Here is a 27,318-nt window from a genome sequence, read left to right as displayed (position 1 = left end):
TAACATATCGCCAAAAAAAAGTAAATATTGAAAGTCGGTAAAAATAAGAAAAAATAAAAATGTTATGAGACAAAATTACCCGAAGTCACAGAACGTTTGAATATTCCCGCCCCACGCACGGTGGCGACATTGGCGACGAAACACGTGACGCGCGAAAGTTCTTGAAATATGACGGCGTTTGGAGGGAGAAGGACAAGGAGTCAAGTTAGAGTCAAGGAATTAAAAGGATTCCATTCGGCCGTCGGCGCGAATACCTCGCTCGTATCCATTTACGTCTTCATTGATACCGTGAATCACGCGCATTATCTTCAGAGTAATTAATTCGACCTTTCTCGAATCTTTTCGTATACTTTTGGCTTAAAAATACAAATAAAAACATCAGTGCTATTGTGAATTTGAGGTTATGTGTCTCGCTGCCGCCCGTTTTCTTGATAAAAATTAAAGAATTATAGTTGTACTGTGTATTTATGCTTTTTTTAATCCTCCGGTGTCCTAATTTATTTAAAATATTTATTAGGAGTGAGCGGCTGGATTGATTGTTTAAAATAAATGTGTAAGTGATTCGTTGGAAAGAAGGAAAAAAACCCCGAAAAAGAGGTTCGTACGATTTATACAATTTTTGTTTTTTTTTAAATGTTGACATAAAATGATTACGATCGAGTGTTATTTTCACTAAGAAATAATTATAGCTATTTTCACTTCGTTTTTGAGGGTTACATTTTTTATAAAATCGATGAGTTGGAATTTCACCACCGTAAATGAACTTTCATCATTTTTTTTATAGAAGTTGAATAGTCTAATATTGTTGAGTTTTTAAAATTTTAGTTTAGAAAATTGTACTGTATTTGAAGAAAATGTTTTAATTCTAATCTGGGAATTATCTTGCGTGCAAGGTTTTACCGAGTTTCGTCTTCAGCACGTGATTAAAATAGGGAGTTGCCTTTTTCAACATTTTATTTTATTTTAACCAAGATAATGGGGTTTATATTCATTTTAATATTCCTTGAAGACAACTAAACATTATATTTTCAAAATTTTCAATAGTTTGATTTTTAATCAGTTGAAGATTTAACTGTCGAAAATTGAAAAAATCAATTTTCTTTAATTTTCAACTGTTAAAAATCGAGGAAAATTGAATTTTCAACATTACAGTTTTTTTAAACTGTTGAAAATTCGACTGTTTAAAATTGAAAAAATTAAAATTTGAGTTTTGTTTAATTTTCAAATTTCTATCATTTTCAACTGTTGAATATTGAAGAAAATTGGATTTTGAAAAGACAACCTGAACAGCTGAAAATCCAAATGTGAAAAAGCGAAGAAAATTTAAGTTTTAATTTCATTTAATTTTCAATTTTCAACTTTTTAACATTAAAGAAAATTGAAAAAATGTATTATTAATAGGTGGATTTTCAACACTTAAAAATTCAACTGTTAAAAATAGAAGAAAAATGAATTTTCAGAAGTTAAAAATTTATCTGTTATAAATTGAAGAAAATTACGATTGCATTTTTCTTTAATGTTCCGTTTCCTGTAATTGTCAACGTTTGAATATGGAAGATAATTGTAAATTGTATTTTACAATGTTGAATTTTTGTCAGTTGAAAATTGGCGACTTGATGAAAACTGAATATTTAATTATTAAATATAGAAAAAAATTGTATTTTAAAACTCGAATTTTTAAAACTTGTAAGCAAACGGATTTCCGATTTAAAATGTTAATCTAACCTAAAATTGATTTTTTTAAATTACAAATACCAATATTTTACAAAAAAGGTGGGGAAAAAATGCGTAAAATATTCTAAATTTTGTTAAAGTTATGATGATTTTTGTTTGAAAATATTAAATCGCGATGTAAAACGTAACCTAAAATTTGCCGAATGTAACGAATCTTCTTTGAAGTCTAATGATTTTTCAAATCAGTTTCATTATTATTAGTTTCATAAAAATTTTGTTCTTCAACCAAAAAGAATAATTTTATATAAAAAAAATGAATTAAAAAAAAATTAATATTCAAACAAATAGTTACAGTTTCAGTTTAAAAAAAATGAATTTTTAAAAAAGTAGTTTAACTTTCAATCCAAAGGGAATAATTTTCAGCAGAAGAGTTACATTTTCAACCAAAAAAAGATTTTTCAGTAAAGAAATAATGTCACCTAAATTTTTGTATTTTCATGCCAAGAGATGAATAATTTTCAATGAAAAAGTTAGAAATTTAAGTACTTGGTTGCAAGTTTTTTTCTGGTTTAAATTTCTTTTTTTTTATCTGAAAAATTAATTTTTTAAACTGAAGATTGAATTCTGTTTTTGTTCAAAAATTATTATTTTTAGTTGAAAATTTATTTATTTTGTGGAAAATTTGTCTTTTTTTTAGAAATGAGCAATATGGTTTAAACATTTTTTTTTATTAGCTCTAAAACTTATTATCATCTGCTTATGTTATTTTGTAAAATTGTAAAATATTAGATTATAATATCTATTAGTTAACATATTAAAAATCAAGAGGTATTTTAAAATTATAATTTGGACTATGGAATGATAAGATTTTCGAATTTTTTAAAGTCTGTCTTCATTTATCAGATACCAGATTTTTATTAATTTTTCTTCCCAATGGCATCCTTCGCATGTTGGCTATTTTTTAATTGTAATTGTTTACGTTTTAACATTATATAATGATAAAGTTCATCTCTGAATAGAAATATCCTGATTAATCACATGTCAATTACATTGCATGAGTGCCGAAGTAATTTCAGATAATATTTTAATGATTTTAAACGAATAAAAAAGATTTAAAAACAAAGATTTATAAATATTTTACCAAGATTTCGAAAAATATTATAAATATTCCAGTGATTTCAAATTAATACATAATATTCCACAGGTTTTTAAAAAGAATTTATGAGAACCTAAAAAAGATTTCAAGAATTTCATTTTTTTAAAAGATTTTAAGAATTTTAACGATTTTAAAGCATTTAAAAGATTTTAAACGATTACATTTTTTAAAAAAGATTTCACAAAGGTCTTTAACGATTACAAAAAATTTCGGAAATAGTTCACAAATATTCTAATTATTCAAGTAATTTCAAAGAAATATAAAATATTTCAGAAAGATTTTACAAATATTTCAAACAATTTATAAGGATTTGAAAACTTTTAAAGATTTCAAAACGAAGATTAAAAAATATTTCACAAGTTTTTAAAAGAATTTATGAGAGCATCAAAATATTTCAAGAATTTCAATTTTTTTAAAGATTTCAAGAATTTCAACGATTTTAAAAGACTTTAAAGATTTTAAACGATTAAATTAAAAATTTTTAATTTAACAAAGATTTTAAATGATTACGAAAAAATTCAGAAAGAGTTCACAAATAGTTTAAACAATTTGTAAGGATTTCAAAACATTTGAATGAATTTAAACGATTTCCAATAGTTTAAAACAAAAATTAGAAAATTTAAAAAGATTTTAATCATCTAAAACGAATACAAAAGATTTTGAAACAAAGATTAATTCATATTTCAAAAAGATTTCGTTAAATATTACAAATATTCCAGTGATTTCAAATGAATAAAAAATATTTCACAAGTTTTTGGAAAGAATTTGAATTTTTTAAAAGATTTAAAGAATTTAAATTTTTAAAAAAGATTTCAAGAATTTCAACGATTTTAAAACACTTCAAAGATTTTAAACGAGCCAATTTTTTCAGAAAGATTTAAGAAAGATTTTCAATGTTTACAAAAAATTTCAGAAAGAGTTCACAAATATTCTAAATATTCAAGTGATTTCAAACAAATACAAAATATATCAGAAAGATTTTGCAAATACTTTAAACAATTCATAAGGATTTCTCGCTTTTTAAGATTTTCAAACATTTGAATGATTTTAAACGATTGCAATTAGTTTAAAACCAAAATTAAAAGATTTCAAAAGATCTGAATGTTTTCAAAACAAAGATTAAAAAATATTTCACAAAAATTTCAAAAGATATTATAAATACTCCAGATTTCAAACGAATTAAAAATATTTAACACATTTCTCAAAGAATTTATTAAAATATGAAAATATTTAAAGAATTTCAAATTTTTTTAAAGATTTTAAACAATTACAAAAAATTTCAGAAAGAGTTCACCAATATTCTAAACATTCCAGTAATTTCAAACAAATATAAAATATTTCAGAAAGATTTATCAAATATTTCAAACATTTTAAGCGATTTCAAATTGTTTCAACACATTTGAGAAGATTTTAGAAGATTTGAAAAGATTTCAATAATTTCAAACGTACAAAACAGATTTCACAAAAAAGATCGAAGAAATATTTCACAAATATTTCAAAGGATTTTCAAAAATCACACAAAGATTTCAAGGATTTTAATTATTTTGCAAAAGCTTTAAAAATAGTCACAAAGACGACTTATGTTTTTTTATTTTTCAATAGGAATTTTGCAATTTTTTGAAAAAAATCCAGTTTCTTAAATAATCAGTTGAATTTTAATCTTTTTCATTTATGATATAATTCAGTTTACAATGCGTATTCCTAAAAATGTTCACTTCCTTTTCCATTTTAGATTTTAATTTTTAGGCGTACATTTTTCGTTTGAAGAATTTTAAAATGAATTTTTAACGACTTAAAAAATTGAAAATTAGTAGTGTTTAAAATCTACCCTTTTTGATAAAAAAATTTTTTATTTGATCAAATTTGAATATAAATTATAATGCTCTTTAAAATTGAACTCTACATTAAATATATTCAAGATAATATATTTATAATTAAAGGCTTTTATTCAATTTAAAATATTGTTTAGCCTCAAATTCTAAGATTTGTGATTAAGAAAAATAACAATTGCTTAATATTTATAAGTATTTGATATTCATGTAAAATTAGCAATTATAAATGAAATATTCAAAATTGAACAAGAAACTAAACTTTGAACGTTACAATTTGAATTTTCTATTTGAAAACATTTAATTTACAAGTATAATTGTTGAATTTTGATTGTATAATAAATATTGAACACCTATACTGCCTAAAAAAAATCGAATAAGTTAGAGAGATATTTAGAAGATCTGAAGAAATTCAAAATTTAAAACAAAATATTAATTTTTAAAGATTTCGAACAAAAAATTTAGATGCTTTTTAAGAATTGTGAAAGGCTTCAAAATAATAATAAAAACTTTTTCCTAAGATTCTTCTTAAAATTGAAAATTACTTTCTATTTTGAAAAATTAATTTTATGATAATATTTCAAAAGATTTCCACAATTAAAAAAAATGAATCCGGAACATTTTAAGGAAATATTTCTAATTTTGTAGGATTTAAAAAAGATTTTGGAAAAATTCAAATCATTTCACATGATTAGAAATTCTGAAAAAATTTCAAACATAATTTAAAATTTAAATAAATGTAGAACAGCATGTAGATGTTTTAAGATCTTGAAATAGAATTACTACAAATGGGGAAATTTTTATAGCTTTTTAGAGTTCGAATTTTTAAATTTTATTGACCATGAAAAATGTTTGCGAACCGAGAAACGACCGGAAATTTTTTTGTACTTAAAACGGCCAACCTGAATTCGTTTATTTATGATTCACCTTTTTTTTTAGAAATTGTTGGTAGATAAAAAGTGAGGTGACTCTTTTTTTACAGGAATATCAAATTTTCATTTCATAATTATGAAAATTAATCAGTTTTAAGTTACCGAAAATAATTAAACTTAATTATGTGTGTAGTTGAGTTTGCGACACAAATTTATGGATTTTCGTAGATTATTTTTAAACGCAGCAAAGGCACATGATACTTCCCACGAGAAAAAAGTAACTTATATCTTTTGAAATGCAGCCAATTTTTAAACCATGAGACATTCCGAAATTTCGATTTGTATTTCGTTTGATAAGATACTCGATTCCTCTAAAAAACGTGGTTTTTTAATTTTTAATTTTTATTAATTAGTTCAACAGACTTTAGTTTAGGAGAAAATATATAGTACTTTTATTAATATTTTTATGAAAATTAAATATTATGCATATTGGGCAACTTTGTATTTGAAAAAAATTAAAATTTAACTAGCCAAATATTTTTAAAAAAGTGTTAAAAAACGTTAAAAAAGTGAAGAATTTTCAATGAAATAGTTGACTTTTTAACCAAATAGTTAAATTTTCGATAAATTAGTTGAACTTTTTACCATATAGTTAAGTTTTCACATGCAGAGATTAATTTCAACAAAGAAGATTAATTTTCTACCCATATAGACGAATTCTCAAACAAACAGTAAATTTTTCAAGCTAAAAAATTTAATGTTTTCGAAAATAATTGACTTTAGAAAATATTTAAAAACTGATTTTTTAATAAAGTAGTTTAATTTTCAACATTTCGTTAAATTTTCAACCAAAAAAGATAATTTTCTGATCAAATAGTTACATTTTCAACTAAAAGAGTGAAGATTCTACCAAAAAGTTTAATGTTCTAATAAAAAAGGCAAATTTTTCAACAACAAAATTTGAATTTTGTATCCACAAGGGCGAATTATCTTCAATTCAGTAAAATTTTCAATGCAAACATATAATTTTTATATAAAAAAGTTATTTTTTGACTCAATAGTTGGATTTTGTACCAAAGTTGTGGAATTTTTAAGCAAAAATTTATTTTCAACAAACAAGTTAATTTTTTACCGAATTGTTGAATTTTCCAGTCAAAAAAGACGAGTTTTCTAGAATAAAATTTTTTTCCAACTTTGATTTCAACCGTTTTTTAAATAATTTGTTAAATTTTAATTTTTATAAATTATTATATCATTCAGTTTAGAATGCTTAATTTAAAAAATCTTTCACTTTAAAAATTTTCCATTTTAATTTTTAATTAAAAATTAGAAGCTTTTAAAATCGAAGATTTTTTTTATAAAAAACAAGGTGACCGAGAAACCGGGAATAATTTTTCAAAGTAAAAAATAATTTTCAATTTTCCTAAGAATCCTAAGAAATTAAAAAAAAAAATTCTTTTGAAGTCTTTCACAATTTAAAAAAAAATCTACATTTTTTGTTTGAAATCTGCAAATATCTGCATTTTGTTTTAAATTCGGTTGTAAGTATTTGAAATTGTTTCAAGTTCTAAATTTAATTCGAATCTTTTCAAAACTTCTACATATTTCTAAAAATGAATCTATTTTTTACAAATAATAAGTGTTCTATTGTCATTTATTAGTTCAAATTTTAAGGATTTTTTTTTAATTTGCAGGATTTTCTAAAAGTTATAGAAAAAATTCAATTAATTTTAAAATATATTTAAAAGTTCCGAAAAAAAATTCAAAAATTATTTTGAAAAACTCAAAACCACTTCTAGATTTCTTAAGATTTTGAAATAAAATTTTAAAATTTGTGAAGGATGCCTAAACTATTTAAAATTAAAATAAAATTACTTAAAATAATATAATTTTCAAAATTTTCAAAGTTCATTGCTTGATTCTTTAATTTAGAGCATTGAAAATGTTAACGTGGATTTATATTTTTGGAACTTAATCTGAATCTTTGAACTTTATAATTTATAAAAGTTCTCAATTTTCTAGTTTATTTGAAATTCATTTACAATGTCCAATTGAAAAACTTTTAAACTTCAATTTTAACTGTTTAGAATGTAAGGGTTCCACTTTGAATTATTTAATTTGTTTATTGTTTATTACCTTAAATGTAAAAAATGTTTAGAATGTAGTTTGATTTTTTAAATTCATTGGCCGTGAAAAATGTTTGCGAACTAGGAAATGACCGGGAATTTTTTTCTCCGATTAAAAAGGCCACTCTGATTTTCAACTAAAAAAGTAAACTTTTCAATAAAAAACGGATTCGTTAAATTTTCAACAATGTTGTTAAATTTTCAGTCAAAAAAGTGAATTTTCCTACAAAAAAAATTCAACACAAGAAAATAATTTTTCAATGAAAAACTTATTTTTGACCAAATATTTTAATTCTTGATCAAGTATTTAAATTTTTAACCAAACAATTTAATTTTTAACTAAGTAGTTTCATTTTTAATTAAATAACTGATTTTGTTTCAAAAATTTGTGAACTTTCAACAAAAAAGTTAATTTTTCTATGAGATTGTTGAATTTTCAAGCAAAAAAGACGCGTTTTTTTACAAAACAGTTGAAGCTTTAAAAAAAAAAAGTTAATTTATAACCAAATTATTGATATATTTAACTAATATAACGAATCTTTACCTAAAAAGGATTTTATTTTTAAATCAAAAAACAGTAAAAGTGAACAAAAAATACATTTTCAACAAATTTGTTAATTTTTAACTAAAAAAATAGTATTTGAATAGATCAGTAGTTAAATTCTCAGTTCAAAAATTAATTTGTTGTCAAAATGAAGCGAATTTTTAACAGCATTATAAAATTTTCAACTAGGTATTAGTCTTTAACTACAAAAAATGTAGTTTTAACCCCAGTAGTTTGCATTTTTGACCAGAATAAATAAATTTTCAATCAAGTAGTAGAGCTTTTAACTAACCGCATTTTGAGTAAAAAAATGAAAAAAAAGGGACGAATAGGTGAAGTTTCTTGAAAACAGGTGGAAAAGAAAAAAAAAGAATGTAAATTACAAAAAATTTAAATAAAAAGTTCAAAATTTGATCGTTGGATCCTTGGTTTTGAAATTTCCAAGATTTTCGTAGTTAAATTTGAATGCTACGCGTTAAATAAGAATAAAAATTTTTGTTTACTCTGAATTTAATTTCCTAAATAAAAAAATTATAATTTGTAAAGAAATTAATTAAAAAATTATCTAGCGAAATAGTTTCTTGATTGGATAAGTGTAAATGCGCAATCTTGGCATCAATTTTTGAATGCTGGATTTCTAAGTTTTTTCGAACTATCTACTTGAACTTTGAACGTGTGAACTTCAGTATAAAAATTTTTTATTCACACGCTAAGGCGAACATATTTTAGCTCGAGTAACACTGGTGTGTAGAAAATGAAATGGGTTTAATGATGATTGGTGTAGAAATGTGAGGGGTCAGAGATACGAGTAATTGGAAAATTTGCCTACCGACAATCAGTATTTTAAAAGGATAAAAAAAGTTACAAATAGATTTCATTAGAGTTCTATTGAATTTATAGATTGAGGAAACTTTCTAACTCAAAATGCCAATTTAATAAATAAATATTTCAAAGAACTTTAAGTTTCGACATTTTAGATAAGTTATAATAAATCTAAAAATAATTAACATTTTCAAACTTCCTTGGCTAATTAAAAAATGGCACAAAGTTTCAAATAATTATTGTAATCATCGAATGATTTGCGAAGTTCAAAACCATATTTTTCTAAATATTAATACAATTTATTAAAATATGATGAATAATGATTAAAAAAGATTTGAAATTATTTTAATATTTTACTTATTTTAAAAATAAGCCAATGAACTTAAATTTTTTATACTCTTTCTAGACTTATTCCAATTAAAAAAATTGACATTTGACGTTCTTGTTTTGTAATATACTTTTTCATTAAATTGAAGTTTCATACTAATTTTATAAAATTTATTTAGAAAGATAATGTTGGAATTAATTAAATAATTAATTACGTAATGTATTTATAGCTTCGAATTCTGACCTTTAAATCTGGAAGCCAAATAAAATTTTTTCTAAATAAAAAGTAAATTAAAAAGAGGCTGTAGCCATTTATTTATGTATTAAAAAATGCCCTGTTTCTCCCAGAATGTCGGAAATTTCATTTTCTTTATAAGGAAGAAAGTATCTAAATTCCAAACCAACTTTTTCGAATTAAAAAAATAAATTATGAAATAATATATATATATATTGATTAACGATTTAACAATAATTGATTGAAACTTTATAAACTATTTTCGTACTGAAAATATTTCGTTTCAGACTAAAATTTTCCATTTTTAATCCATTATAGTTGAAAAATTTAAATATTTAGCAATATTTGACTGCTCATTTAAAGTGAAACTGAGTTGTTTGTAATAGAAAGCCTGGAGTCGTTCAACTTTCCGGGTTCTAAATTTAAACTTTTGAGTGTAACCGTTTTAATTTTTCCATTAAAAAAATTTAATTTGTTATTCAAAGTGTTTAATTTTATTTATAAATAACAATTGAACAATTATTAATATGAAGCGACTCAGAATTAATAAGATTCAATTTACAATTTAAAAAGTGTCCAGTTTGAAGAAAAATTTAAAATCATTCCATTTTTAAAGTTTCTGACTTAAAATTGCTTCAATTATATAATTTGGAAAATTTAATTATTTAATGATTCATTCTTTAATTTATAGTGCTTGAATACAAAAATGTCTGAACTCGAAATTGTTTAAGCTTTAATATTAAATGATTAAATTAAAATATAAAATTCAAAAGAGTTGCATTTTTAGTGCTTTCCTTGGTAGTTCAGTTTTTATTAAAAAAAAAAAGATGAATAAAATAAATAAAAGCCGATTTTTTGTCATATAATAAATAGTTGGAAATTTTCTTTAGAGTCTGTAATATTATAAACTTATGGGGAATTTTATGACATATTCAGGAATTTTTTAAATCGGGATTTTGATATTCCGTTAATTTTATAATTTCGGGTATTTTATTATTTCGAATATTTTCTTTTTCGGAAATTTTATTTTTCAGTTGTCCTTAAAATTGGAAATATCTCATATTAATTATTATTTAAACGTGTTATATTTTCTGTAGAAATACGAAAAATGACTAATTGTATAATCACCAGTGGGCTTTGACACTGCAATCGTAGGAAAATAGATTATAAATATAGCTTGAACTATTTTTTGATATATGTGAGGGAGTTTGTAGCGTCTGGGAATTTTTTGGCTTCCAGATCATCTTTATTAAGCCTCAAAACTTATTTTAAAGAAATCTTTTACTGTTTTTTTAACACGCTTCTGATAAAAATTTATATTTCGAAATCATGTCAAAAATTGAGATTTATTTTTGATACCTTTTCAATATTGACGATAAAATAAGTTTTGCATTTTTTAAAATAATTTGAAATGTTTTAAGTATGAAATTTTAAACTCCGTTGTTAAACGTAGCCTTATTATTTAGTATTTAGTTAAAATTGTAAATGTGTATATTTTTAAATGAGAAAGAAGTACGTTTAAAAAAACTGTAATTATTATTTGGAACAGGGGATTTTGAAAGAGATTTTTGAGTTGGAACAGTGAATTTTCGAGAAAATTTTTTTTTATCGGCACTTAATATGAAATTCGCTTCTTTCTTAAATTTTCATCTCTTGAAAACTTAATTTTCAATTTTTTTTACCATTTTTAACTGATGGAAATTCTAGAAATATGTGAATTTTGTTATAAAAAAATGTCAAAAATATTATATTCATATAATTTTATATGAGAATTTAATAAACATTCCAATCCATAACAAATTGGAAGAAGTCGTTTTTATCGTAAAAGGGTCGCATTAACAAATAATTTTCTGTTCATAAATTAATATCCATCCAATTCGAAACCCTTAGTAGTTAAACAAATTTTTGATTGAAACTTTATAAACTGTTTTTAATTTTTAAATAACTTTGATTTAATAGATTTATAATTAAAAACTTTGATTAAATATAAAATCCTATTCTAATATTGTTTTAGTTTAAAGTATTCCATTTTTAGCCCATTCAATTGGAAAAATTTTAATTAGAAAAATGAACTATTTTTTAATATTTAGAAATATTTGACTAAACAAATATTTTAAAAATATTTAAAATTTATTACATTTATTTGTACAGTATATAAACTATACAATTTAAAGCTGAATTGTTTACAAGTAGCCCTGAATGGTGGTATATAAATAACAATTAAATATTTATTTATTTAAAATGACTTCAAATTAAAATACTTTAATTTTTAATTTAAAAGTGTTTACTTTTAAAAAATCTTTTAATTTTAAATAATTCTTACTTAAATTTGTTTAGAATGATATAATTTTTCACCTTTGCAAATCTCAGTGCAAATTATTGAGCGTTTGAATTACAAATTTCGGATTTTAAAATTTCTTAAGCCTTAATATTTGTGAATTATAATATAGTTTTTTTTTTACATTTTTCGTTAGGAATCTACCTTTTTTCTATCATTATAATAGAAAATTCATCTTTTTTAAAAATTGTAAATGTTTTGTTGAAACTAAATTTTTTAACTAAAAATTTAACTATTTTTGGTGGAAAAATGATCTTTCCTAAATTAAAATTCAATTATTTGGATGGAGATTTATCTTTTTGAATTTAAAATCAATTTATTTTGTTCAAAATTCACGTATTATGTTAAAAAGTCTACTTTTTTGGTCAAAATTTATCTTCTAGGTTATAAACAAATTTACTTGGTTAAAAACTAAACTTCTTTGTTGAAAATAATTCATTTTTTTATTGAATATTTATTATTTTAATTAAAAATTTATTTCTTAGATTAAAAAATGAGCTATTGAAAACTTATTTTTCCATTGGACGAAAAGGAAGTTTTTTTTCTCGAAAATTTAAGTTTATTTCTGAAGATCCGATTTTTTTACTACGAATTAAATTTTTAAGTGGAAGTTCAAATATTCTATTTTTAGTTGAAATGCTATCTTTTTAAATAAAAATTCAAGTATTTGGTTAAAAATTAATATTTTTTCAAATTAAACTATTTTTTCAAAAATTCATGTAATTTGTGGAAAATTTGTCTTTTTTGTAGAACATTAATTTTTTTTGTAGAAAATGAAACTGTTACAGTTGAAGATTAATCATTTTAGTAGAAAATTTATCAGTTTGGTTGAAAGTTAATTTTTTCATCTGGAAATTTAAGTTGAAAATGGACTTTTTCTAGTTCAAAATTGAACAATTTGGATGTAAATTTGTCTTCTTTAATAAAAAATGGAGGTATATATATATTTTTTTTAAACTCTTTTTTTGGTAGAAAATAATTTTTTTCCATAAAAGTTAATATCATTGTTTAAAAATTCTTCTTTTTTGGTTTAACTTTGATTTTCTTAACTTAAAACCTAATTATTAAACTTTTAGTCGACAATTTATTTTTTTTAGTAAAAATTTTTTTTAGTTGAAGATTCATGGTTGTAGTTGAAAACTCATTTTTGGTTGTTTAAAATTAAACTATGCTAGTCGAGGATTAATCATTTTAGTTGAAAATTCATCAATTGAAACTAATTTTTTTGTTACTAAAAATAGTCCATATTGTGTTAAAAATTGATTTTTTTTCTAGTTCAAAATCAACTATTTCGTTGAAACTTTGTCTCCTTTGAATAAAAATTCAACGATTTCATTAAGATAAATGTATTTGGTTGAAAAATTGTTGTTTTTTACTTGGTAAAAAATTAATTTTTTGTTTGTTTGAAAATTATTCTTATTTTTAATTTTTTAAAAATCTTTTTACTTAAAAGTTCAAGTAATTGAATGAAATATTCATAATTTCAGTACAAAATTCATCTGTTTACTTAAAAATTTCACTATTCCAGTTAAAGATTCATCATTTTATTTGAAAATTCATTTATTTTTCAATTTTTTGCTCTGTTGTGTTAAAGGATGTTTAGAATGAACGTCATGATTTAAAAGAAATATTTGCACTTTGTGCAAAATATGTAAAATTTTTTCATCTATTTAACCGGGAAAATTGAAAAATTTGACCAGGAAAAACCAGGAAATGCGCGGGTTTTTTCAAATCGTCACCTTGACAAGAGATCTTTTTTTCTTGAAAATTCTTCTACTGGCGGTTAAAAGCTAAACTATTTTAATTTGAAGTACTTCAAATGATAAAGTTTTTAGCTGGACACGGGCATATAAGGAGGTAGAAGACATTTAGGGAGGTAAAGCCATTGGGAGTTTTAGAATCTTGGACGGGCAATTATGGAGGTTGTGGGTATATAAAGAGGCCGAGTGGCATTTTAGAAGTTTAGACGGGCAATTAGGGAGGTATCAGGCGCTTAGAGAGGTTCTAGGTACCCGAAACAGGAGTGGCAGAGATTTTTCTTAAAATAATATAGAAATAATTTTTTACATAAGATTTATGTAATTTTCCTATGAAATTGTTTTATTTTTTCAGAATAAAATTGAGCTTACAGTATGGCTTGAGAATTAGCGTTATCGATGCACCGCAAATTAATTTAACTAAATTGTGGCTGATTAGAGAAAGATTCAACCTCGATTGACCTCAACTGGACGTGGCCAGCATCATTTAGTGGTAATTTAGTGATCAAAAATCAACAGCAAAGATGGCCTTGTTCTCGAAAGTCAATGGTGAGTCAAACACAGAAATTTAATTCGATAGAATGTCGAAGATCCAAGGCGAAATGAGTTCTTTAAATAGATTATAAATTTCGAAAGGCTAAAAATTTATCTACAATTTTTTCTTAAATTTTTAATGATAACAGTTGATCACAGGGATCAACAAAAATATTTAAATTTTAAATCCAAAAAGATACAACTTTTAACTCTAATTTCAATTTTCCACAAAGAAATTAATTTTTAACCAAATAGTTTAATTTTCTATCAAAATATTTTAATTTTTAATCCAAAAATACAAAAGTTTTATGAAAATATTTTTTTCTTTAGCTAAGCAATTAATTTTTTTCAAAAAGATAATTTTTAAATTAAACATTTTAATTCTTTAACAAAATAGTTGCATTTTTAATCTAAAAGGACCAAAGTTTTAATGAGAAATTTCAATTTTCCACAAAGAAATTAATTTTCAACCAAATAGTTTAATTTTCTATCAAAATATTTGTTTTTTCAGCCAAACCTTTAATTTTTACCTAAAAGTTAATTCTTAAACCAAATAGTTGCATTTTTTTTTACCAAAATAGTTGAATTTTTAATTACAAAAAAAAAGAAGTTTCAACAAAACTTGTTAATTTTCAAAGAATCTGTTCATTTTTAACCATATCGTTTAATTTTCTGCCAAAATATTCTAATTTTCAATCTAAAAAAGACAAAGTTTTAACAAAAATTTAATTTTTTGACAAAAAAATTAATTTTCACCCTAAAAGTGAAATTTTGAACCAAATAGTTGCATTTTTAATCCAAGAAGGTCAAAGTTTCAACAAGAAATTTCAATTTTCAACAAAGAAATTAATTTTCAACCAAATAGTTTTTTTTTTACCAAATAGTTTAATTTTCTACCAAATTGATAAATTTCTAATTCAAAGAGATAAATTTGAATTTTTAACAAAGAAATTAATTTTCAACCAAATATTTAATTTTTTATCAACGTGTTGAATTTCCTACCAAATTAGTTGAATTTTTAATTAAAAAAGTGAAGTTTTAACAAGAAATTTGTATTTTCAAGAAAGAAGTTAATTTTCAATAAAATAGTTAATTTTTCACTAACTTGTTGAATTTTCAACCGAAATATTTAAATCTTCAATCCAAAATGACAAAAGTTTAACAAGAAATTTCAATTTTCAACAAAAAAATTAATTTACACCAAAAAGTTAATTTTTAAATTAAATATTTTAATTCTTCAACAAAATAGTTCCATTTTTAATCCAAAGAAATAAATTTTGAACAAGAAATTTAAGTTATCAAAAAAAAAAAATTTTCACCAAAAAGTTAATTTTAAAAAAAAATATTTGAATTTTCTATCAAAAAAGTTTAATTTTTAATCCAAAAAGACGAAGTTTTAACAAGAAATTTTTATTTTCTACAGAGAAATTAATTTGTATCCAAAAAGTTTATTTTCAAAAAGAAAATAGTTACATTTTTTACTGCAATAGTTGCATTTTTAATTAAAAAAAAAGTTTCAAAAATAAATTTCAGTTTTCAAAAAAGAAATTAATTTTCAACCAAATAGTTAAATTTTCAGCAACTTGTTGAATTTTCTAAAAAAAATAGCTTAATTTTTAATCCAAAAAGAACAAAGTTTCACCAAGAAATTTCAATTTTAAACAAAAAAATTTATTTTCAAGCAAATAGCTCATTCTCAACAACAAAGAAACGAATTTGCAACAAAATAGTAAAATTTTCAATAAAAAAGATAAATTTTCAAGAAATAAAGATTTTTTAGTCACGGGGGAAAACAATTTTTAACCAAGTATAATATATTTTTTTACCGAAATATTTAAATTTTCAATCGAAAAAGATAAACTTTTAACCAGAAATTTTTATTTTCAACAAAGAATTTAATTTTCAACCAAATAGTTCATATTTTTAACTAAGTAGTTGAATTTCCTACTAAAATAATTGAGTTTTTATTTGAAAACTTCAAAGTGTCAACAAGAAATTTGCATTTTTAAGTTAAAAAAAATAATTTTCATTCAAAAAGTTAATTTTTAAAGCAAATATTTGCATTTTTCACTAAAGTTTTAAATAAAAAAATATGAAGTTTCAACAAAAACTTTTAATTTTCTACCAAAGAGTTGAATTTTCAATTCAAAGAGACAAAGTTTTAACAAGAAATTTAAACTTTCAATAAAGGAATTAATTTTTATCTGAAAAGTTCATTTTTAACGAATTAGTTGAATTTTCTACAAAAATAATTGAATTTATAATCCAAAAAGACAAACTTTAAACCTGAAATTTGAATTTTCAACAAAGAAATTAATTTTCATGAAAAATTTCATCTTTAAATGAAATATTCTAATGTTCTACCACAATAGTGGAATTTTTATTCCAAAAACGCCAAAGTTTGAACAAGAAATTTCAATTTTCAACAAAGAAATTAATTTTCAACCAAATAGGTAATTTTTCACCAACTAGTTGAATTTTCAACAGAAATATTCAAATTTTCAATCTAAAATGACAAACTTTTAACAGGAAATTTGAATTTTCTACAAAAAAATTAATTTTCACTAAATATTCGAATTTTCAACAAAGAAATTCATTATTATCCAAAAAGTTTATTTTCAAACGAAATAGTTGATTTTTTTACCACAATAGTTCAATTTTTAATGAAAAACAAAATAAAAATGCAATACGAAATTTCAGTTTTCAACAAAGAAATTAATTTTCAACCAAATACTTAATTTTTAAACCATGAACTGGAATTTTCATATAAAAAAGACCAATTTTCTACAAAAGAGTTGAATTTTCAACAAAGAAAATTATTTTCAAACAAATATTTGAATCTTTATCAAAATAATAATACTTGTAACAAAAAAGTATTTTAATTTTATAAAAAAACAACAGTTGAACTGTAAACGAAAAATCTAATAGTTGTATTTTCACGAAGAAAGATTTTATAGTTTAATAAAAAGTTGAATTTTCAACAAAATAGTTAAATCCTTAACCAAAGAAGATTAATTTTCAAGCAATTGCATTTTTGAGTGAAAAATCTGAAATTAAAAAAAAAAACAGACTAATTTTCCAATAAGAATTACGAGTTTTCAAAAAAGACAATTGAATTTTTAATGACGAAATTCATTTTAAACCAATTAGTTCAATTTTCAAACCCAAAACGCACAGAAGATTTCAATGTTTAAATAAACAGTTAAATTAAACTAAATGATTGAATTTTGAAGAGACAGACGAATTTTGTACCAAAAAAATGGGATTTTCAATTCAAAAATATAAATTTTCAACGAAATTTTTCAATCAAGCAGTTATATTTTCAAACCAAAAACGCAAATTTTCGACAAAGCAATTGAATATCCAAAAAAAGCTAATTTTTAATCAAGAAAGACGAATTTTCGCTTAAAGTAGTTAAATTTTCAAACCAAAAATACGAATTTTCTACAAAACAATTGAATATCTAGGAAGAAAGTTAATTTTTAATCAAATAGTTGAATTTTCAAACCAAAAAGTTGAATTTTCACGCCAAGAAGATGAATCTTCTACAAAATGGTTTAATTTTGAACCTGAAAATAGAAATTTTCAAAAAAAGTTAATTTTAAATCATAGTATAATTTTGAAACCAAAAAATAAAATTTTCTACAAAATGGTTTGTCTTTTTTTCAACCAGAAAATTGGAATTTTCTAACAAGAAAGTTAATGTTCAAACCAAAAAGTAAAATTTTCAAACCAAAAGTTTTAATGTTTAACAAAAAAGTTAATTTTCAATCAGTGGTTAAATTTTCAAACTTAAAAGTTAAATTTTTAAGACAAAAGTTTGAATTTTTAATACAAAAAGACGAATTTTTTACCAAAGGGGCGGAAGTTTTACAAAACAGTTTAATTTTGAACCTGAAAATATGAATTTTGAACAAAAAAGTTAATTTTCAATCAAATATTTGAATTTTTAAGCCAAACTCACGAATTTTCTACAAAACAGTTTAATTTCGAGCCCGAAAATATGAATTTTAAACAAAAAAAGTTAATTTTCGATCTAGTTGTGGAATTTTTAACTTAAAAACCGAATTTTAAATTCAAAAAGACGAATTTTGTAAAAAAAACAGTGGAATATCCAAGAAAAATGTCAATTTTTCATCAACTTTAATTTTTTTTTATTTTCAATCAAATAGTTGAATTTTCAAACCAAATATTTAAATTTTCAATCCAAAAAGATAAAACTTTGAATCAGAAATTTTAAATTTCAAAGAAACAGTTCATTTTTAACCTAATAATTTAATTTTTTACCAAATTGTTAAATTTTTATCCAGAGAAAAAGTTTGACCAAGAAATTTGGATTTTCAACAAACAAATAATTTTCACCTAAAATTTCATTTTTAAACCAAATAATGGAATTTTTAATTTAAAAAGCCAAATTTTCAATAAGAAATTTGAATTTTCAACATAGAAATTAATTTTTAACGAATTAGTTAATTTTTTTACCAACTTGTTGAATTTTCTACCATAATAATTTAATTTTTTATCAAATTGTTAAATTTTTAATCGAAAGATAGAAATTTTAAACAAGAAATTTGGATTTTCAGCAAACAAATAATTTTCATCATAAAGTTCATTTTTAAACCCAATAGTTTAATTTTTTATTTAAGAAGACAAATTTTCAACAAGAAATTTGAATTTTCAACAAAGAAATTAATTTTTAATGAAATAGTTAATTTTTTTACCAACTTGTTGAATTTTCTACCATAATATTTAAATTTTTTATCAAATTGTTAAATTTTTAATCGAAAGAGAGAAATTTTGAACAAGAAATTTGGATTTTCAGCAAACAAATAATTTTCACTAAAAGTTCATTTTTAAATTAAACATTTTAATTTTCTACTAAAATATTTGATTTTTTAATCCAAAAAGACTAAGTTATAACAAGAAATGTGTATTTTCAACAACAAAATTAATTTTCACTAAAAAGTTAATTTTTAAATTAAGCATTTTAATTATTTAACAAAATAGTTGCATTTTTAATCCAAAAAGACCAAAGTTTCAACAAGAAATTTCAACAAAGAAATTAATTTACAACGACACAATTCATTTTTAAACAAATATTTTAATTTGTTACGAAATTTTTAATCCGAAGAGATAAAGTTTGAACAAAAATTTTAGTTAAAAAAAAATTAATTTTCAACCAAATAGTTGATTTTTCACTAACTAGTTTAATTTTCAACAAAATTATTTAAATTTTAAATCCAAAAAGATTAATCACAAGAGACAAAGTTTGAAGAAGAAATTGGGATTTTGAAGAAATTAATTTTCGCCAAAATGTTCATTTTTTGAAATAAATAGTTGAATTTTTAATTTAAAAAGACAAATTTTCAACAAAACATTTTAATTTTTATCAATAAAATTAATTTTCAACCAGAAAGTTAATTTTTAACACAATAAAATCCCCTTTTTTTATCTAAAATTGAATGACTGAACCGCTGTGATCCCTGTGATAAAAAAATAATTTGATCCAACTGCAAATTACGTTACTTCGCAATTGGAAACTATTAAGCCTATTAAGGATAATTTTATTAATCATTCTGATAAAAATAAAGGAAGCAAAATCACAGCGAAACTGGGAGTCTTTTCAGAATATTATCTATTTTGTTATAACAATTTACAGATTCAAACGAAAATATGGATGTTAGCGTACCTAAAAGTGAGTTTTATAACATTGATCAGATAGATGAGCGTTAATTATTTGCACTTTTTTATACATTTTTTCTCACTTTATTAAACTGCACGTTTATTTATCTGTGTAGTTTATTTTGATTATTGCTTCTATTTCATTATTTATTAATGTGAGCTTGATTTTCACTGGATATTTGAAATAATTGTTAGAATATTTTTTATCGTATGTTAAACATTATTTAAATTGAACCAATTTTAATTTTTAAAAAAATTAGTTTAATTCATCAAAATGTGTTTTAAAAGATTTTTTAAAGGTTGAAATAATTAATTGTTAATTAAAGAAACCGTTTCTTTTACCAAATTTTTTTCGTTTGTTCATTTTACAAATATTGTAAAACAAAACCCTCAATTTGAAGTCGTAAATTATTATTTTTATGTGTACAGAATTGTAGTTTATCATAATTAGTTATTAGTTATAATTAGTTCAAGCAAATCGATTTTTTTCGTAAAAAGACTAAAAATTAAGAAAAAAAAATCTTCCTTATGGGATGTAGATTTTCATTTTTTTTTAAGAAAAATGTAGTTATTTGTAGAAGAAATTTGTGTGCAAATATGGCATCTTTTCTAGGCATATATTTTTGTTAAATTTCATACAAAGATATAATTATTCATAAATCTTTGTAGACATTTTCTGCGAGAAATTTGTTGTACATTAGAATTTTTTTTAGAAACTTTATTTTTGGTACAGAATTGTAAAACTTAAAAATTATTTATAAAACATCTTAATTTTTTATAAAAAGTTGTAGTTTTCATACTTTACTCTCTTTCTTTGGTTTAAAACTCCTAGTATTTAGTTTAAAAATTTAAATATTCATCTTTCTTTTTTGAAAATGATTTTTTTTTTTATAAAACTGAATTTTCAGGAAAATGTTCTGATGACAATTATGACCGTTTTGTTAAAAATTTAATAAATTAAAAAAAAGTCTACTATTTTATTGACAAGTTATGTTGTTTTTTTTTGTCGAAAATTTAACTTTCTTAGTGTTCTTTTTTTGTTTTGGATCGAAAATTTCTCCTTTTGGATTGGAAATTTTTCTTTGGCAGAAAAGTTATCTTACTTGAAAATTAACTTTTTTTAATAAAAATTCGACAATTTGGATGAAAATCCATTTTTCCAGGTAGATAAATAATTCATATACTTGGTTAAAAAATGTTTTTTAAATAAAGATTCGACTGTTTTGTTGGAAATTTGTCTTTTTGGATAGAAAAGTCGATCTTTTGGATTTAAAATTCATTTTTTTTTGTAGGAAATTCATTTTTCTAGTTGAAAACTAATTTCTTGTTTTAAAATTAGACTATTGTATTTAATTTTCATCAAAATAGTAATATTTTTAATGAAACAAATAATGCTTCACGAAATAAAAGATTTTTTAGTCAAGTTGGAAAAAATTGTTGACGAAATTCTTGAATTTTCAAGTCAAAAAGACGATTATTTAAGAAAAACTGAATTTTCATCGAAACAGTTCATTTTTAACCAATATAATATATTTGTTTACTAAAATATTTAAATTTTCAATCCAAAAAGGCAAACCTTTAACTTTTTTGTTTTTTTAAAATTCATCTTTCTTTTTTGAAAATTCATTATTTAATAAAACTATATTTTTAGGGAAATTTTTGGTTTTGAAAATACGACCGTTTTGTTGAAAATTTAATATTTAAATTGCACTATTTTATTGAAAAGTTATGTTTTTTTGTTGTTGAAAATTCAACCCTCTAGTTTTACATTTGTTGTTTAGGATAGAAAAGTCCTTTTGGATTTAAAATTCATCTTTTTTGTAGGAAAGACATTTTTCTGGTTGACAATTAATTTCTTGTTTGATAATTAGTCTATTTGATTTAATTTTCAACAAAATAGCAAAATTTTCAATGAAAAAGATAATGTTTCAAGAAATATTTTTTAGTCAATTTGGAAAAAAATTTTCACGAAATTCTTGAATTTTCAAGTCAAAAATACGATTATTTAACACAAACTTTGAATTTTCAACGAAACAGTTAATTTTTAATCAAATATACCATTTTTTACCAAAATAGGTAAATTTTTAATCTAAAAAGTCAAAATTTTAACTTTTTTGTTGAAAAATTTATCTTTCTTTTTTGAAAATTAATTTTCATTATAAAACTATATTTTTAGGGAATTTTTTTGGTGGAATTTTGGTTGAAATTTTTTGCAATTTTACATTTTAATATAATTTTTTACTCAAATTTTTTAATTTTTAATCTAAAAAGACAAACTTTTTACTTTTTTTGTTGAAAATTCATGTTTCTTTTTTGCAAATCCATTTTTTTAAATAAAACTATATTTTTAGGGTAATTTTTAGTTTGAAAATACGACCGTTTTGTTGAAAATTTAATATTTTTAAAAAATTGCACTATTTGATTGAAAAGTTATACTTTTTTTGTCTAAAATTCAACCCTCTTGTACATTCGTTGTTTTGGATAGAAAATTTCTCCTTTTGGATTGGAAATTCATCTTTTTTTGGCAGAAAAGTCATCTTAGTTGAAAATTAACTTTTTTAAAATAAAAATTCGACAATTTGGTTGAAAATTCATTTTTACACGTTGATAATTCATATATCTGGTTAAAAAATGTTCACGAAATTCTTGAATTTTCAAGTCAAAAAAAACGATTATTTAACAAAAACTTTGAATTTTCAACGAAACAGTTCATTTTCAACTAATTATAATATATTTGTTTACTAAAATATAAAATTTTTAATCTAAAAAGACAAACCTTTAACTTTTTTTTTGTTAAAAATTCATCTTTCTTTTTTGAAAATTTGTTTAAAAATTCATTTGTCCAAGTTAATAAATAATTCATATATTTGGTTAAAAAATCTTCTTTTTTTATTAAAAATTGAACTGTTTTTTTTTTGAAATTTGTCTTTTTGGATAGAAAAGTCGATCTTTTAGATTTAACATTTATTTTTTGTTTAAAAATTACAGTATTTGGTTAAAAATTCATCTTTGTTGGTTCAAAATTGAACTATTTTGTTGAAAAACCAATATATTTTTATTGTCAAAACTTAGGAATTGTAAGCGTTGCATCTTGAAATTAATATAGAATTAAAAAAATTATATTATTATTATTAAATTATTATTACCTGGAAAATCTGAATATGTATTTTTTTTTAGTAATATATTTTTAGTTTAAAAAATAGGTTATAATTATTGCTTCTTATTATTTTTTCACTTGGAAACTGTGGCTCTTATTGGAAATCAAAGATGTATTAATAATATATGAATAATAATTTATTTGTCTAATGTATTTCAATCTAGCCTTGTTGCGATAATAGCTTTAAATTAATTTACTGAATGAAGAGTGTAATTACGTAAATGAATTCATGCCTTGTACATTGTTACGTAATGTGTTTGTAATTCAATGTTAACCTTCCAGGACTATAAATAAATTAATAATAATTCGTTTGAAAATTAATCTTCCTTTTAGATTAAAAATTTATTTGTGGACAGCAAAATAATTTTTCCGTTTGATAATCTTCTTTGTTCAAAAATTCCACGGTTTTTGGTTGAAGCTTAATCTTTTTTGTTTAAAAATTTTACAATTTGGTTAAAAATTCATTTTTATAGTTTGATAGTTTCATTATTTAATAAAAAATTGAAGTTTTTAGTTGAAAATTGGCCTCTTTTTCGTGAAAGTTAAACATTCGGTTGCAAATGCAACTTTAACGGCTGAAAATTAATTTTGGTTTTTCGAAATTCAACTTTTGGGTTGAAAACTCTTCTTTTTTGTTCGAAAATTCAATCGATTTTGGTTGAAGTTTTATCATTTTTGTCTGAAAATTGGACTAATTGGTTACAAATTCATCTTTGTAGCTTCAAAGTTTAAATATTTGGTTAACAATTGAACTTTCAATTAAAAAATGATCTCTTTTGTTTAAAAGCTCAACTATTTGGTGTAAAGGCAACTGTTTGTTTGAACATTAATTTTTTTAAGGCAACTATATTGTTTTTATTCTTTTTAGGTTTGAAATTTAACTGTTTTTTTTTAAATATTACTCTTTTTAGATGAAAAAATTCGTTGTTTTGGAATGAAAAATTTATTTTTGGACAGAAAACGAACTGTTCTGTTTGAAAACTAATCTTTTTTTGCTCGAAAATTCAACGGCTTTTGTGGAAGTTTAATAAATTTCGTTTAAAAATCTTTGTGGCTTAAAAGTTCGATGATGTGGTTCAAATTTGAAAATTCAATTATTTGTTTTTTTTTTTTTAATTGAATATTTTAAGTCGAAGTGATCGCTTTTGCTTCAAAATTCAACTATTCGGTTTTAAATGCAACTTTTTAGTTGGAAATTGATTTTATTTTTATTTATTTAACTATTTGGTTGAAAATTTCACAATATTGTTGAAAATCGACCTATTTTTCAGGTTTAAAATTCATGTTTTTTATTCGAAAATGCCATGAGTTTTGGTTGAAGTTTAATTATTTTTGTTTGAAAATGTAATCAGTTGGTTAAAAATTCATCTTTGTAGTTTGATAGTTCCATTATTTTATGAAAAATTGAACTTTTAATTGAAAATTGATCTCTTTTGTTTAAAAGCTGAACTGTTTGGTGTAAATGCAACTGTTTGTTTGAACAATAATTTTTTTTAATTCAACTAAATGGCTGAAAATTGAACTATTTTTTTTTTAAATCTACCTATTTTTTTTGTATTATTTTTAGGTTTGAAATTGAACTGCTTTGTTAAATGTTCCTCTTTTTAGATAAAAAAATTCTTCCTTTTGGATTAAAAATTTATTTTTGGGTTGAAAACTAATTTTTCTGTCTGAAAATGAATCTTTTTTGCTCGAAAATTCAACAGCTTTTGGTGGAAGTTTAATCAATTTTGTTTGAAAATTTGAACATTTGGTTAAAAATGTATCTTTGTGGGTCAAAAATATGATTATATAGTTAAAATTTGAAAGTTCAATTATTTTGTTGCAAATGCAATTGTTTGTTTGAAAAATAATTTTTTTAATACAAATATATTTGGTTTAAAATTGGTATTTTTTGGTCAAAAATTTAAATATTTTTAGTTGAAGTTTAATAATTTTGTTGAAAATATACCTATTTTGTTAAAAAGTAATGTTTTAAAGTCCTAAATTTAATCGTTTTGTTAAATGTTCCTCTTTTTGGATAAAATTCGTGCTTTTGGATTAAAAATCCATTTTTGGGTAGAAAAATAATTAACTAGTTGAAATTTGATCTTTTTTAGTCGAAAATTCCACGGTTTTTGGTTGATTTTTAATCATTTTTGTTTGAAAATTTAACCATTTGGTTAAAAATTCATCTTTTTGTAGTTTGATAGTTCCATGATTTGAAGAAAAATTGAAGTGTTTAGTTGAAAATTGGTCTCTTTTTTATGAAAGTTCAATATTCGGTTGTAAATGCAAATTCATCGGCCGAAAATTAATTTTGGTTTTTGAAAATTCAACTTTTGGGTTGAAAATTCATATTTTTTGGCTCGAAAATTCAACTGTTTTGTTGAATATTCATTATTTTCTGTAGAAAATTTGTCCTTTTGGATTGCAAATTTAACCAATTTTGTATGAAATTCAAATATTTGGTTAAAATTGATCCTTTTGTTTGGTCGAATACTTCGTTATTTTGTTGAAAATCGAACTATTTCTCGAAAAATTATTTTTTGTTGTTGTCGAAAATTCAACTGTTTTTTTAAACTTCGTCTTTTTACATTAAAAATTATTTTTTAATATAAAAGTCACTTTTTTTGGTTAGTAGTTAATTCTTTTCAATTAAAAAGTACTATTGTTTTTTTCTTCAGAATTTATCTCTTTTGGTAAAAAAAATTCATTTTGTTGTTGAAAGGACCCCTATTTGGTTTAAAAAATCATATTTTTGTTGCAAATTCAACTGTTTTGTTGAACATTTGTTTTTTTTATAAAAAATGTATCTTTTTGTTTCGAAAATTCATCTTTTGTTAGAAAAATTATCATTTTTTCTTTAATATTCAATTATTTGGTTAAAAGTTTAACTGTTTTTGGTTGAAGTTTAATCATTTGTTTGAAAATTGGACCATTCATCAAATTTACTCATTTAAATTTTTTGTTGAAAATTAGTCTTTTTAGTTTGAAAAATGTATTTCTTTTGGTAGAAAATTGATCTTTGCGTTTGAAAATAGAACTATTTTGTTTTGAAATTTCAGGTATATGGAACAATATTTACAATAATTTATTTCCTTATTAGTCTCATATTTTTTTTGAAAATTTAAGTATATATTTGCTATTTCAATTAGTATTATTATTATTAGAAGAAAATGTAATAAATGTATGTTTTAGAAAAAATTCCACGGCGAGCTGTTCTGGGCTCGTTGATGTTCTTGGCCTGCATGTTTTCGTACGTAATTCGTACGGATCTTTCGATCATTATTGTCGCTATGGTGGAGCCAACCTCGAATAAAACCGCAGGAGCGTCCTTTTGCAGCGATTTTCGCAACGAAACTAAACAAGTTAATTCGGGATCAAGAGACGTAAGTTGAAAATTGTTCAAAAATTAATTATCACAAATTGAAAGAGTTTTAAAATCATCAATTTGACTTTCAACATTCTAAAATATCAAATTGGAAGCATTGAAAATTAAAAAAGTTTAGAATTATGCAATTTAAAATAGATAAGTTCGAATTAACTAGAATTCTAATTGCTACTATTAAATTTAAATTAACTAGAATTCAGTTTTAATTGCAATAATTTACGCTTTTCTAGAATTTGACTTGAATGGATTAGAATTTTATTTAAATTGCTAGATTGATTTTTAAATTAACTGTTTATTTATTCATTTATTTAAGATTTGGCAAAAAATTATGTTTCTAATTGCTGGATCTAATCGCTAGAACTGAATTTTAAATTAATTAAACAGGGTGTCTTCTTTGCGCAAATTAAACGAAATTTGGGAATTCATCGAGTAACCCGTGTTAATTTTCTCTTAGTTAAAATTTAAATTCTGGAAAATGATAAAAAAATTGTTAGAAAAATATTGTTTCAATTAATTTTAATATTGAAAACAATCAATTAGCAATAATTCTATCTGAATTGCTAGATTTAGATTTCTATAAATTAGAATTCATTTTGGATTTACTAGAATTCTACTTGAATTAGCAATATTTGAATTAGAGTTGCTAGAATTATATATAAAATTCTCTAGAATTCCACTTGAATTACAAATAATTCTATTTGAAATGCTAGATTTATATTTATTTTATTTATATTTCAATTAAAAATTATTATAATATTTATATTATATTTATTTTTATTTATAGTTTATTTTTTACATGTACAGTCTGTCAAGTTAAAGCGTGGGTGGCTTTACTCGCAGTCGGTAAGGTGTATCGACATGATTTTGGTGTCAAAATATTAAGAAGAGCTCC

General features: G+C 22.2%; 1 protein-coding gene across 1 annotated transcript in view; it reads left to right on the top strand.

The window, feature by feature from the left end:
• The first annotated feature begins 225 nt into the window (after positions 1 to 225).
• Positions 226 to 27,318, top strand: part of LOC117179038 (putative inorganic phosphate cotransporter) — a 65,613-nt gene continuing 38,520 nt past the window's right edge. Inside the window, exons 1-3 of the mRNA XM_033370661.1 lie at positions 226 to 597; positions 14,036 to 14,229; positions 26,234 to 26,424. Of these exons, the coding sequence (XP_033226552.1) occupies positions 14,205 to 14,229; positions 26,234 to 26,424 (216 nt within the window). The 5' untranslated portion in view covers positions 226 to 597; positions 14,036 to 14,204. The remainder of the gene's footprint in view (positions 598 to 14,035; positions 14,230 to 26,233; positions 26,425 to 27,318) is intronic.

The sequence above is a fragment of the Belonocnema kinseyi genome, chromosome 8, assembly GCF_010883055.1.
Source record: "Belonocnema kinseyi isolate 2016_QV_RU_SX_M_011 chromosome 8, B_treatae_v1, whole genome shotgun sequence".
In the NCBI taxonomy this organism is placed as follows: Eukaryota; Metazoa; Arthropoda; class Insecta; order Hymenoptera; family Cynipidae; genus Belonocnema; species Belonocnema kinseyi.
The sequence above is the reverse complement of the archived record's forward strand: the minus strand, read 5'-3'. Positions and strand labels throughout refer to the sequence as shown.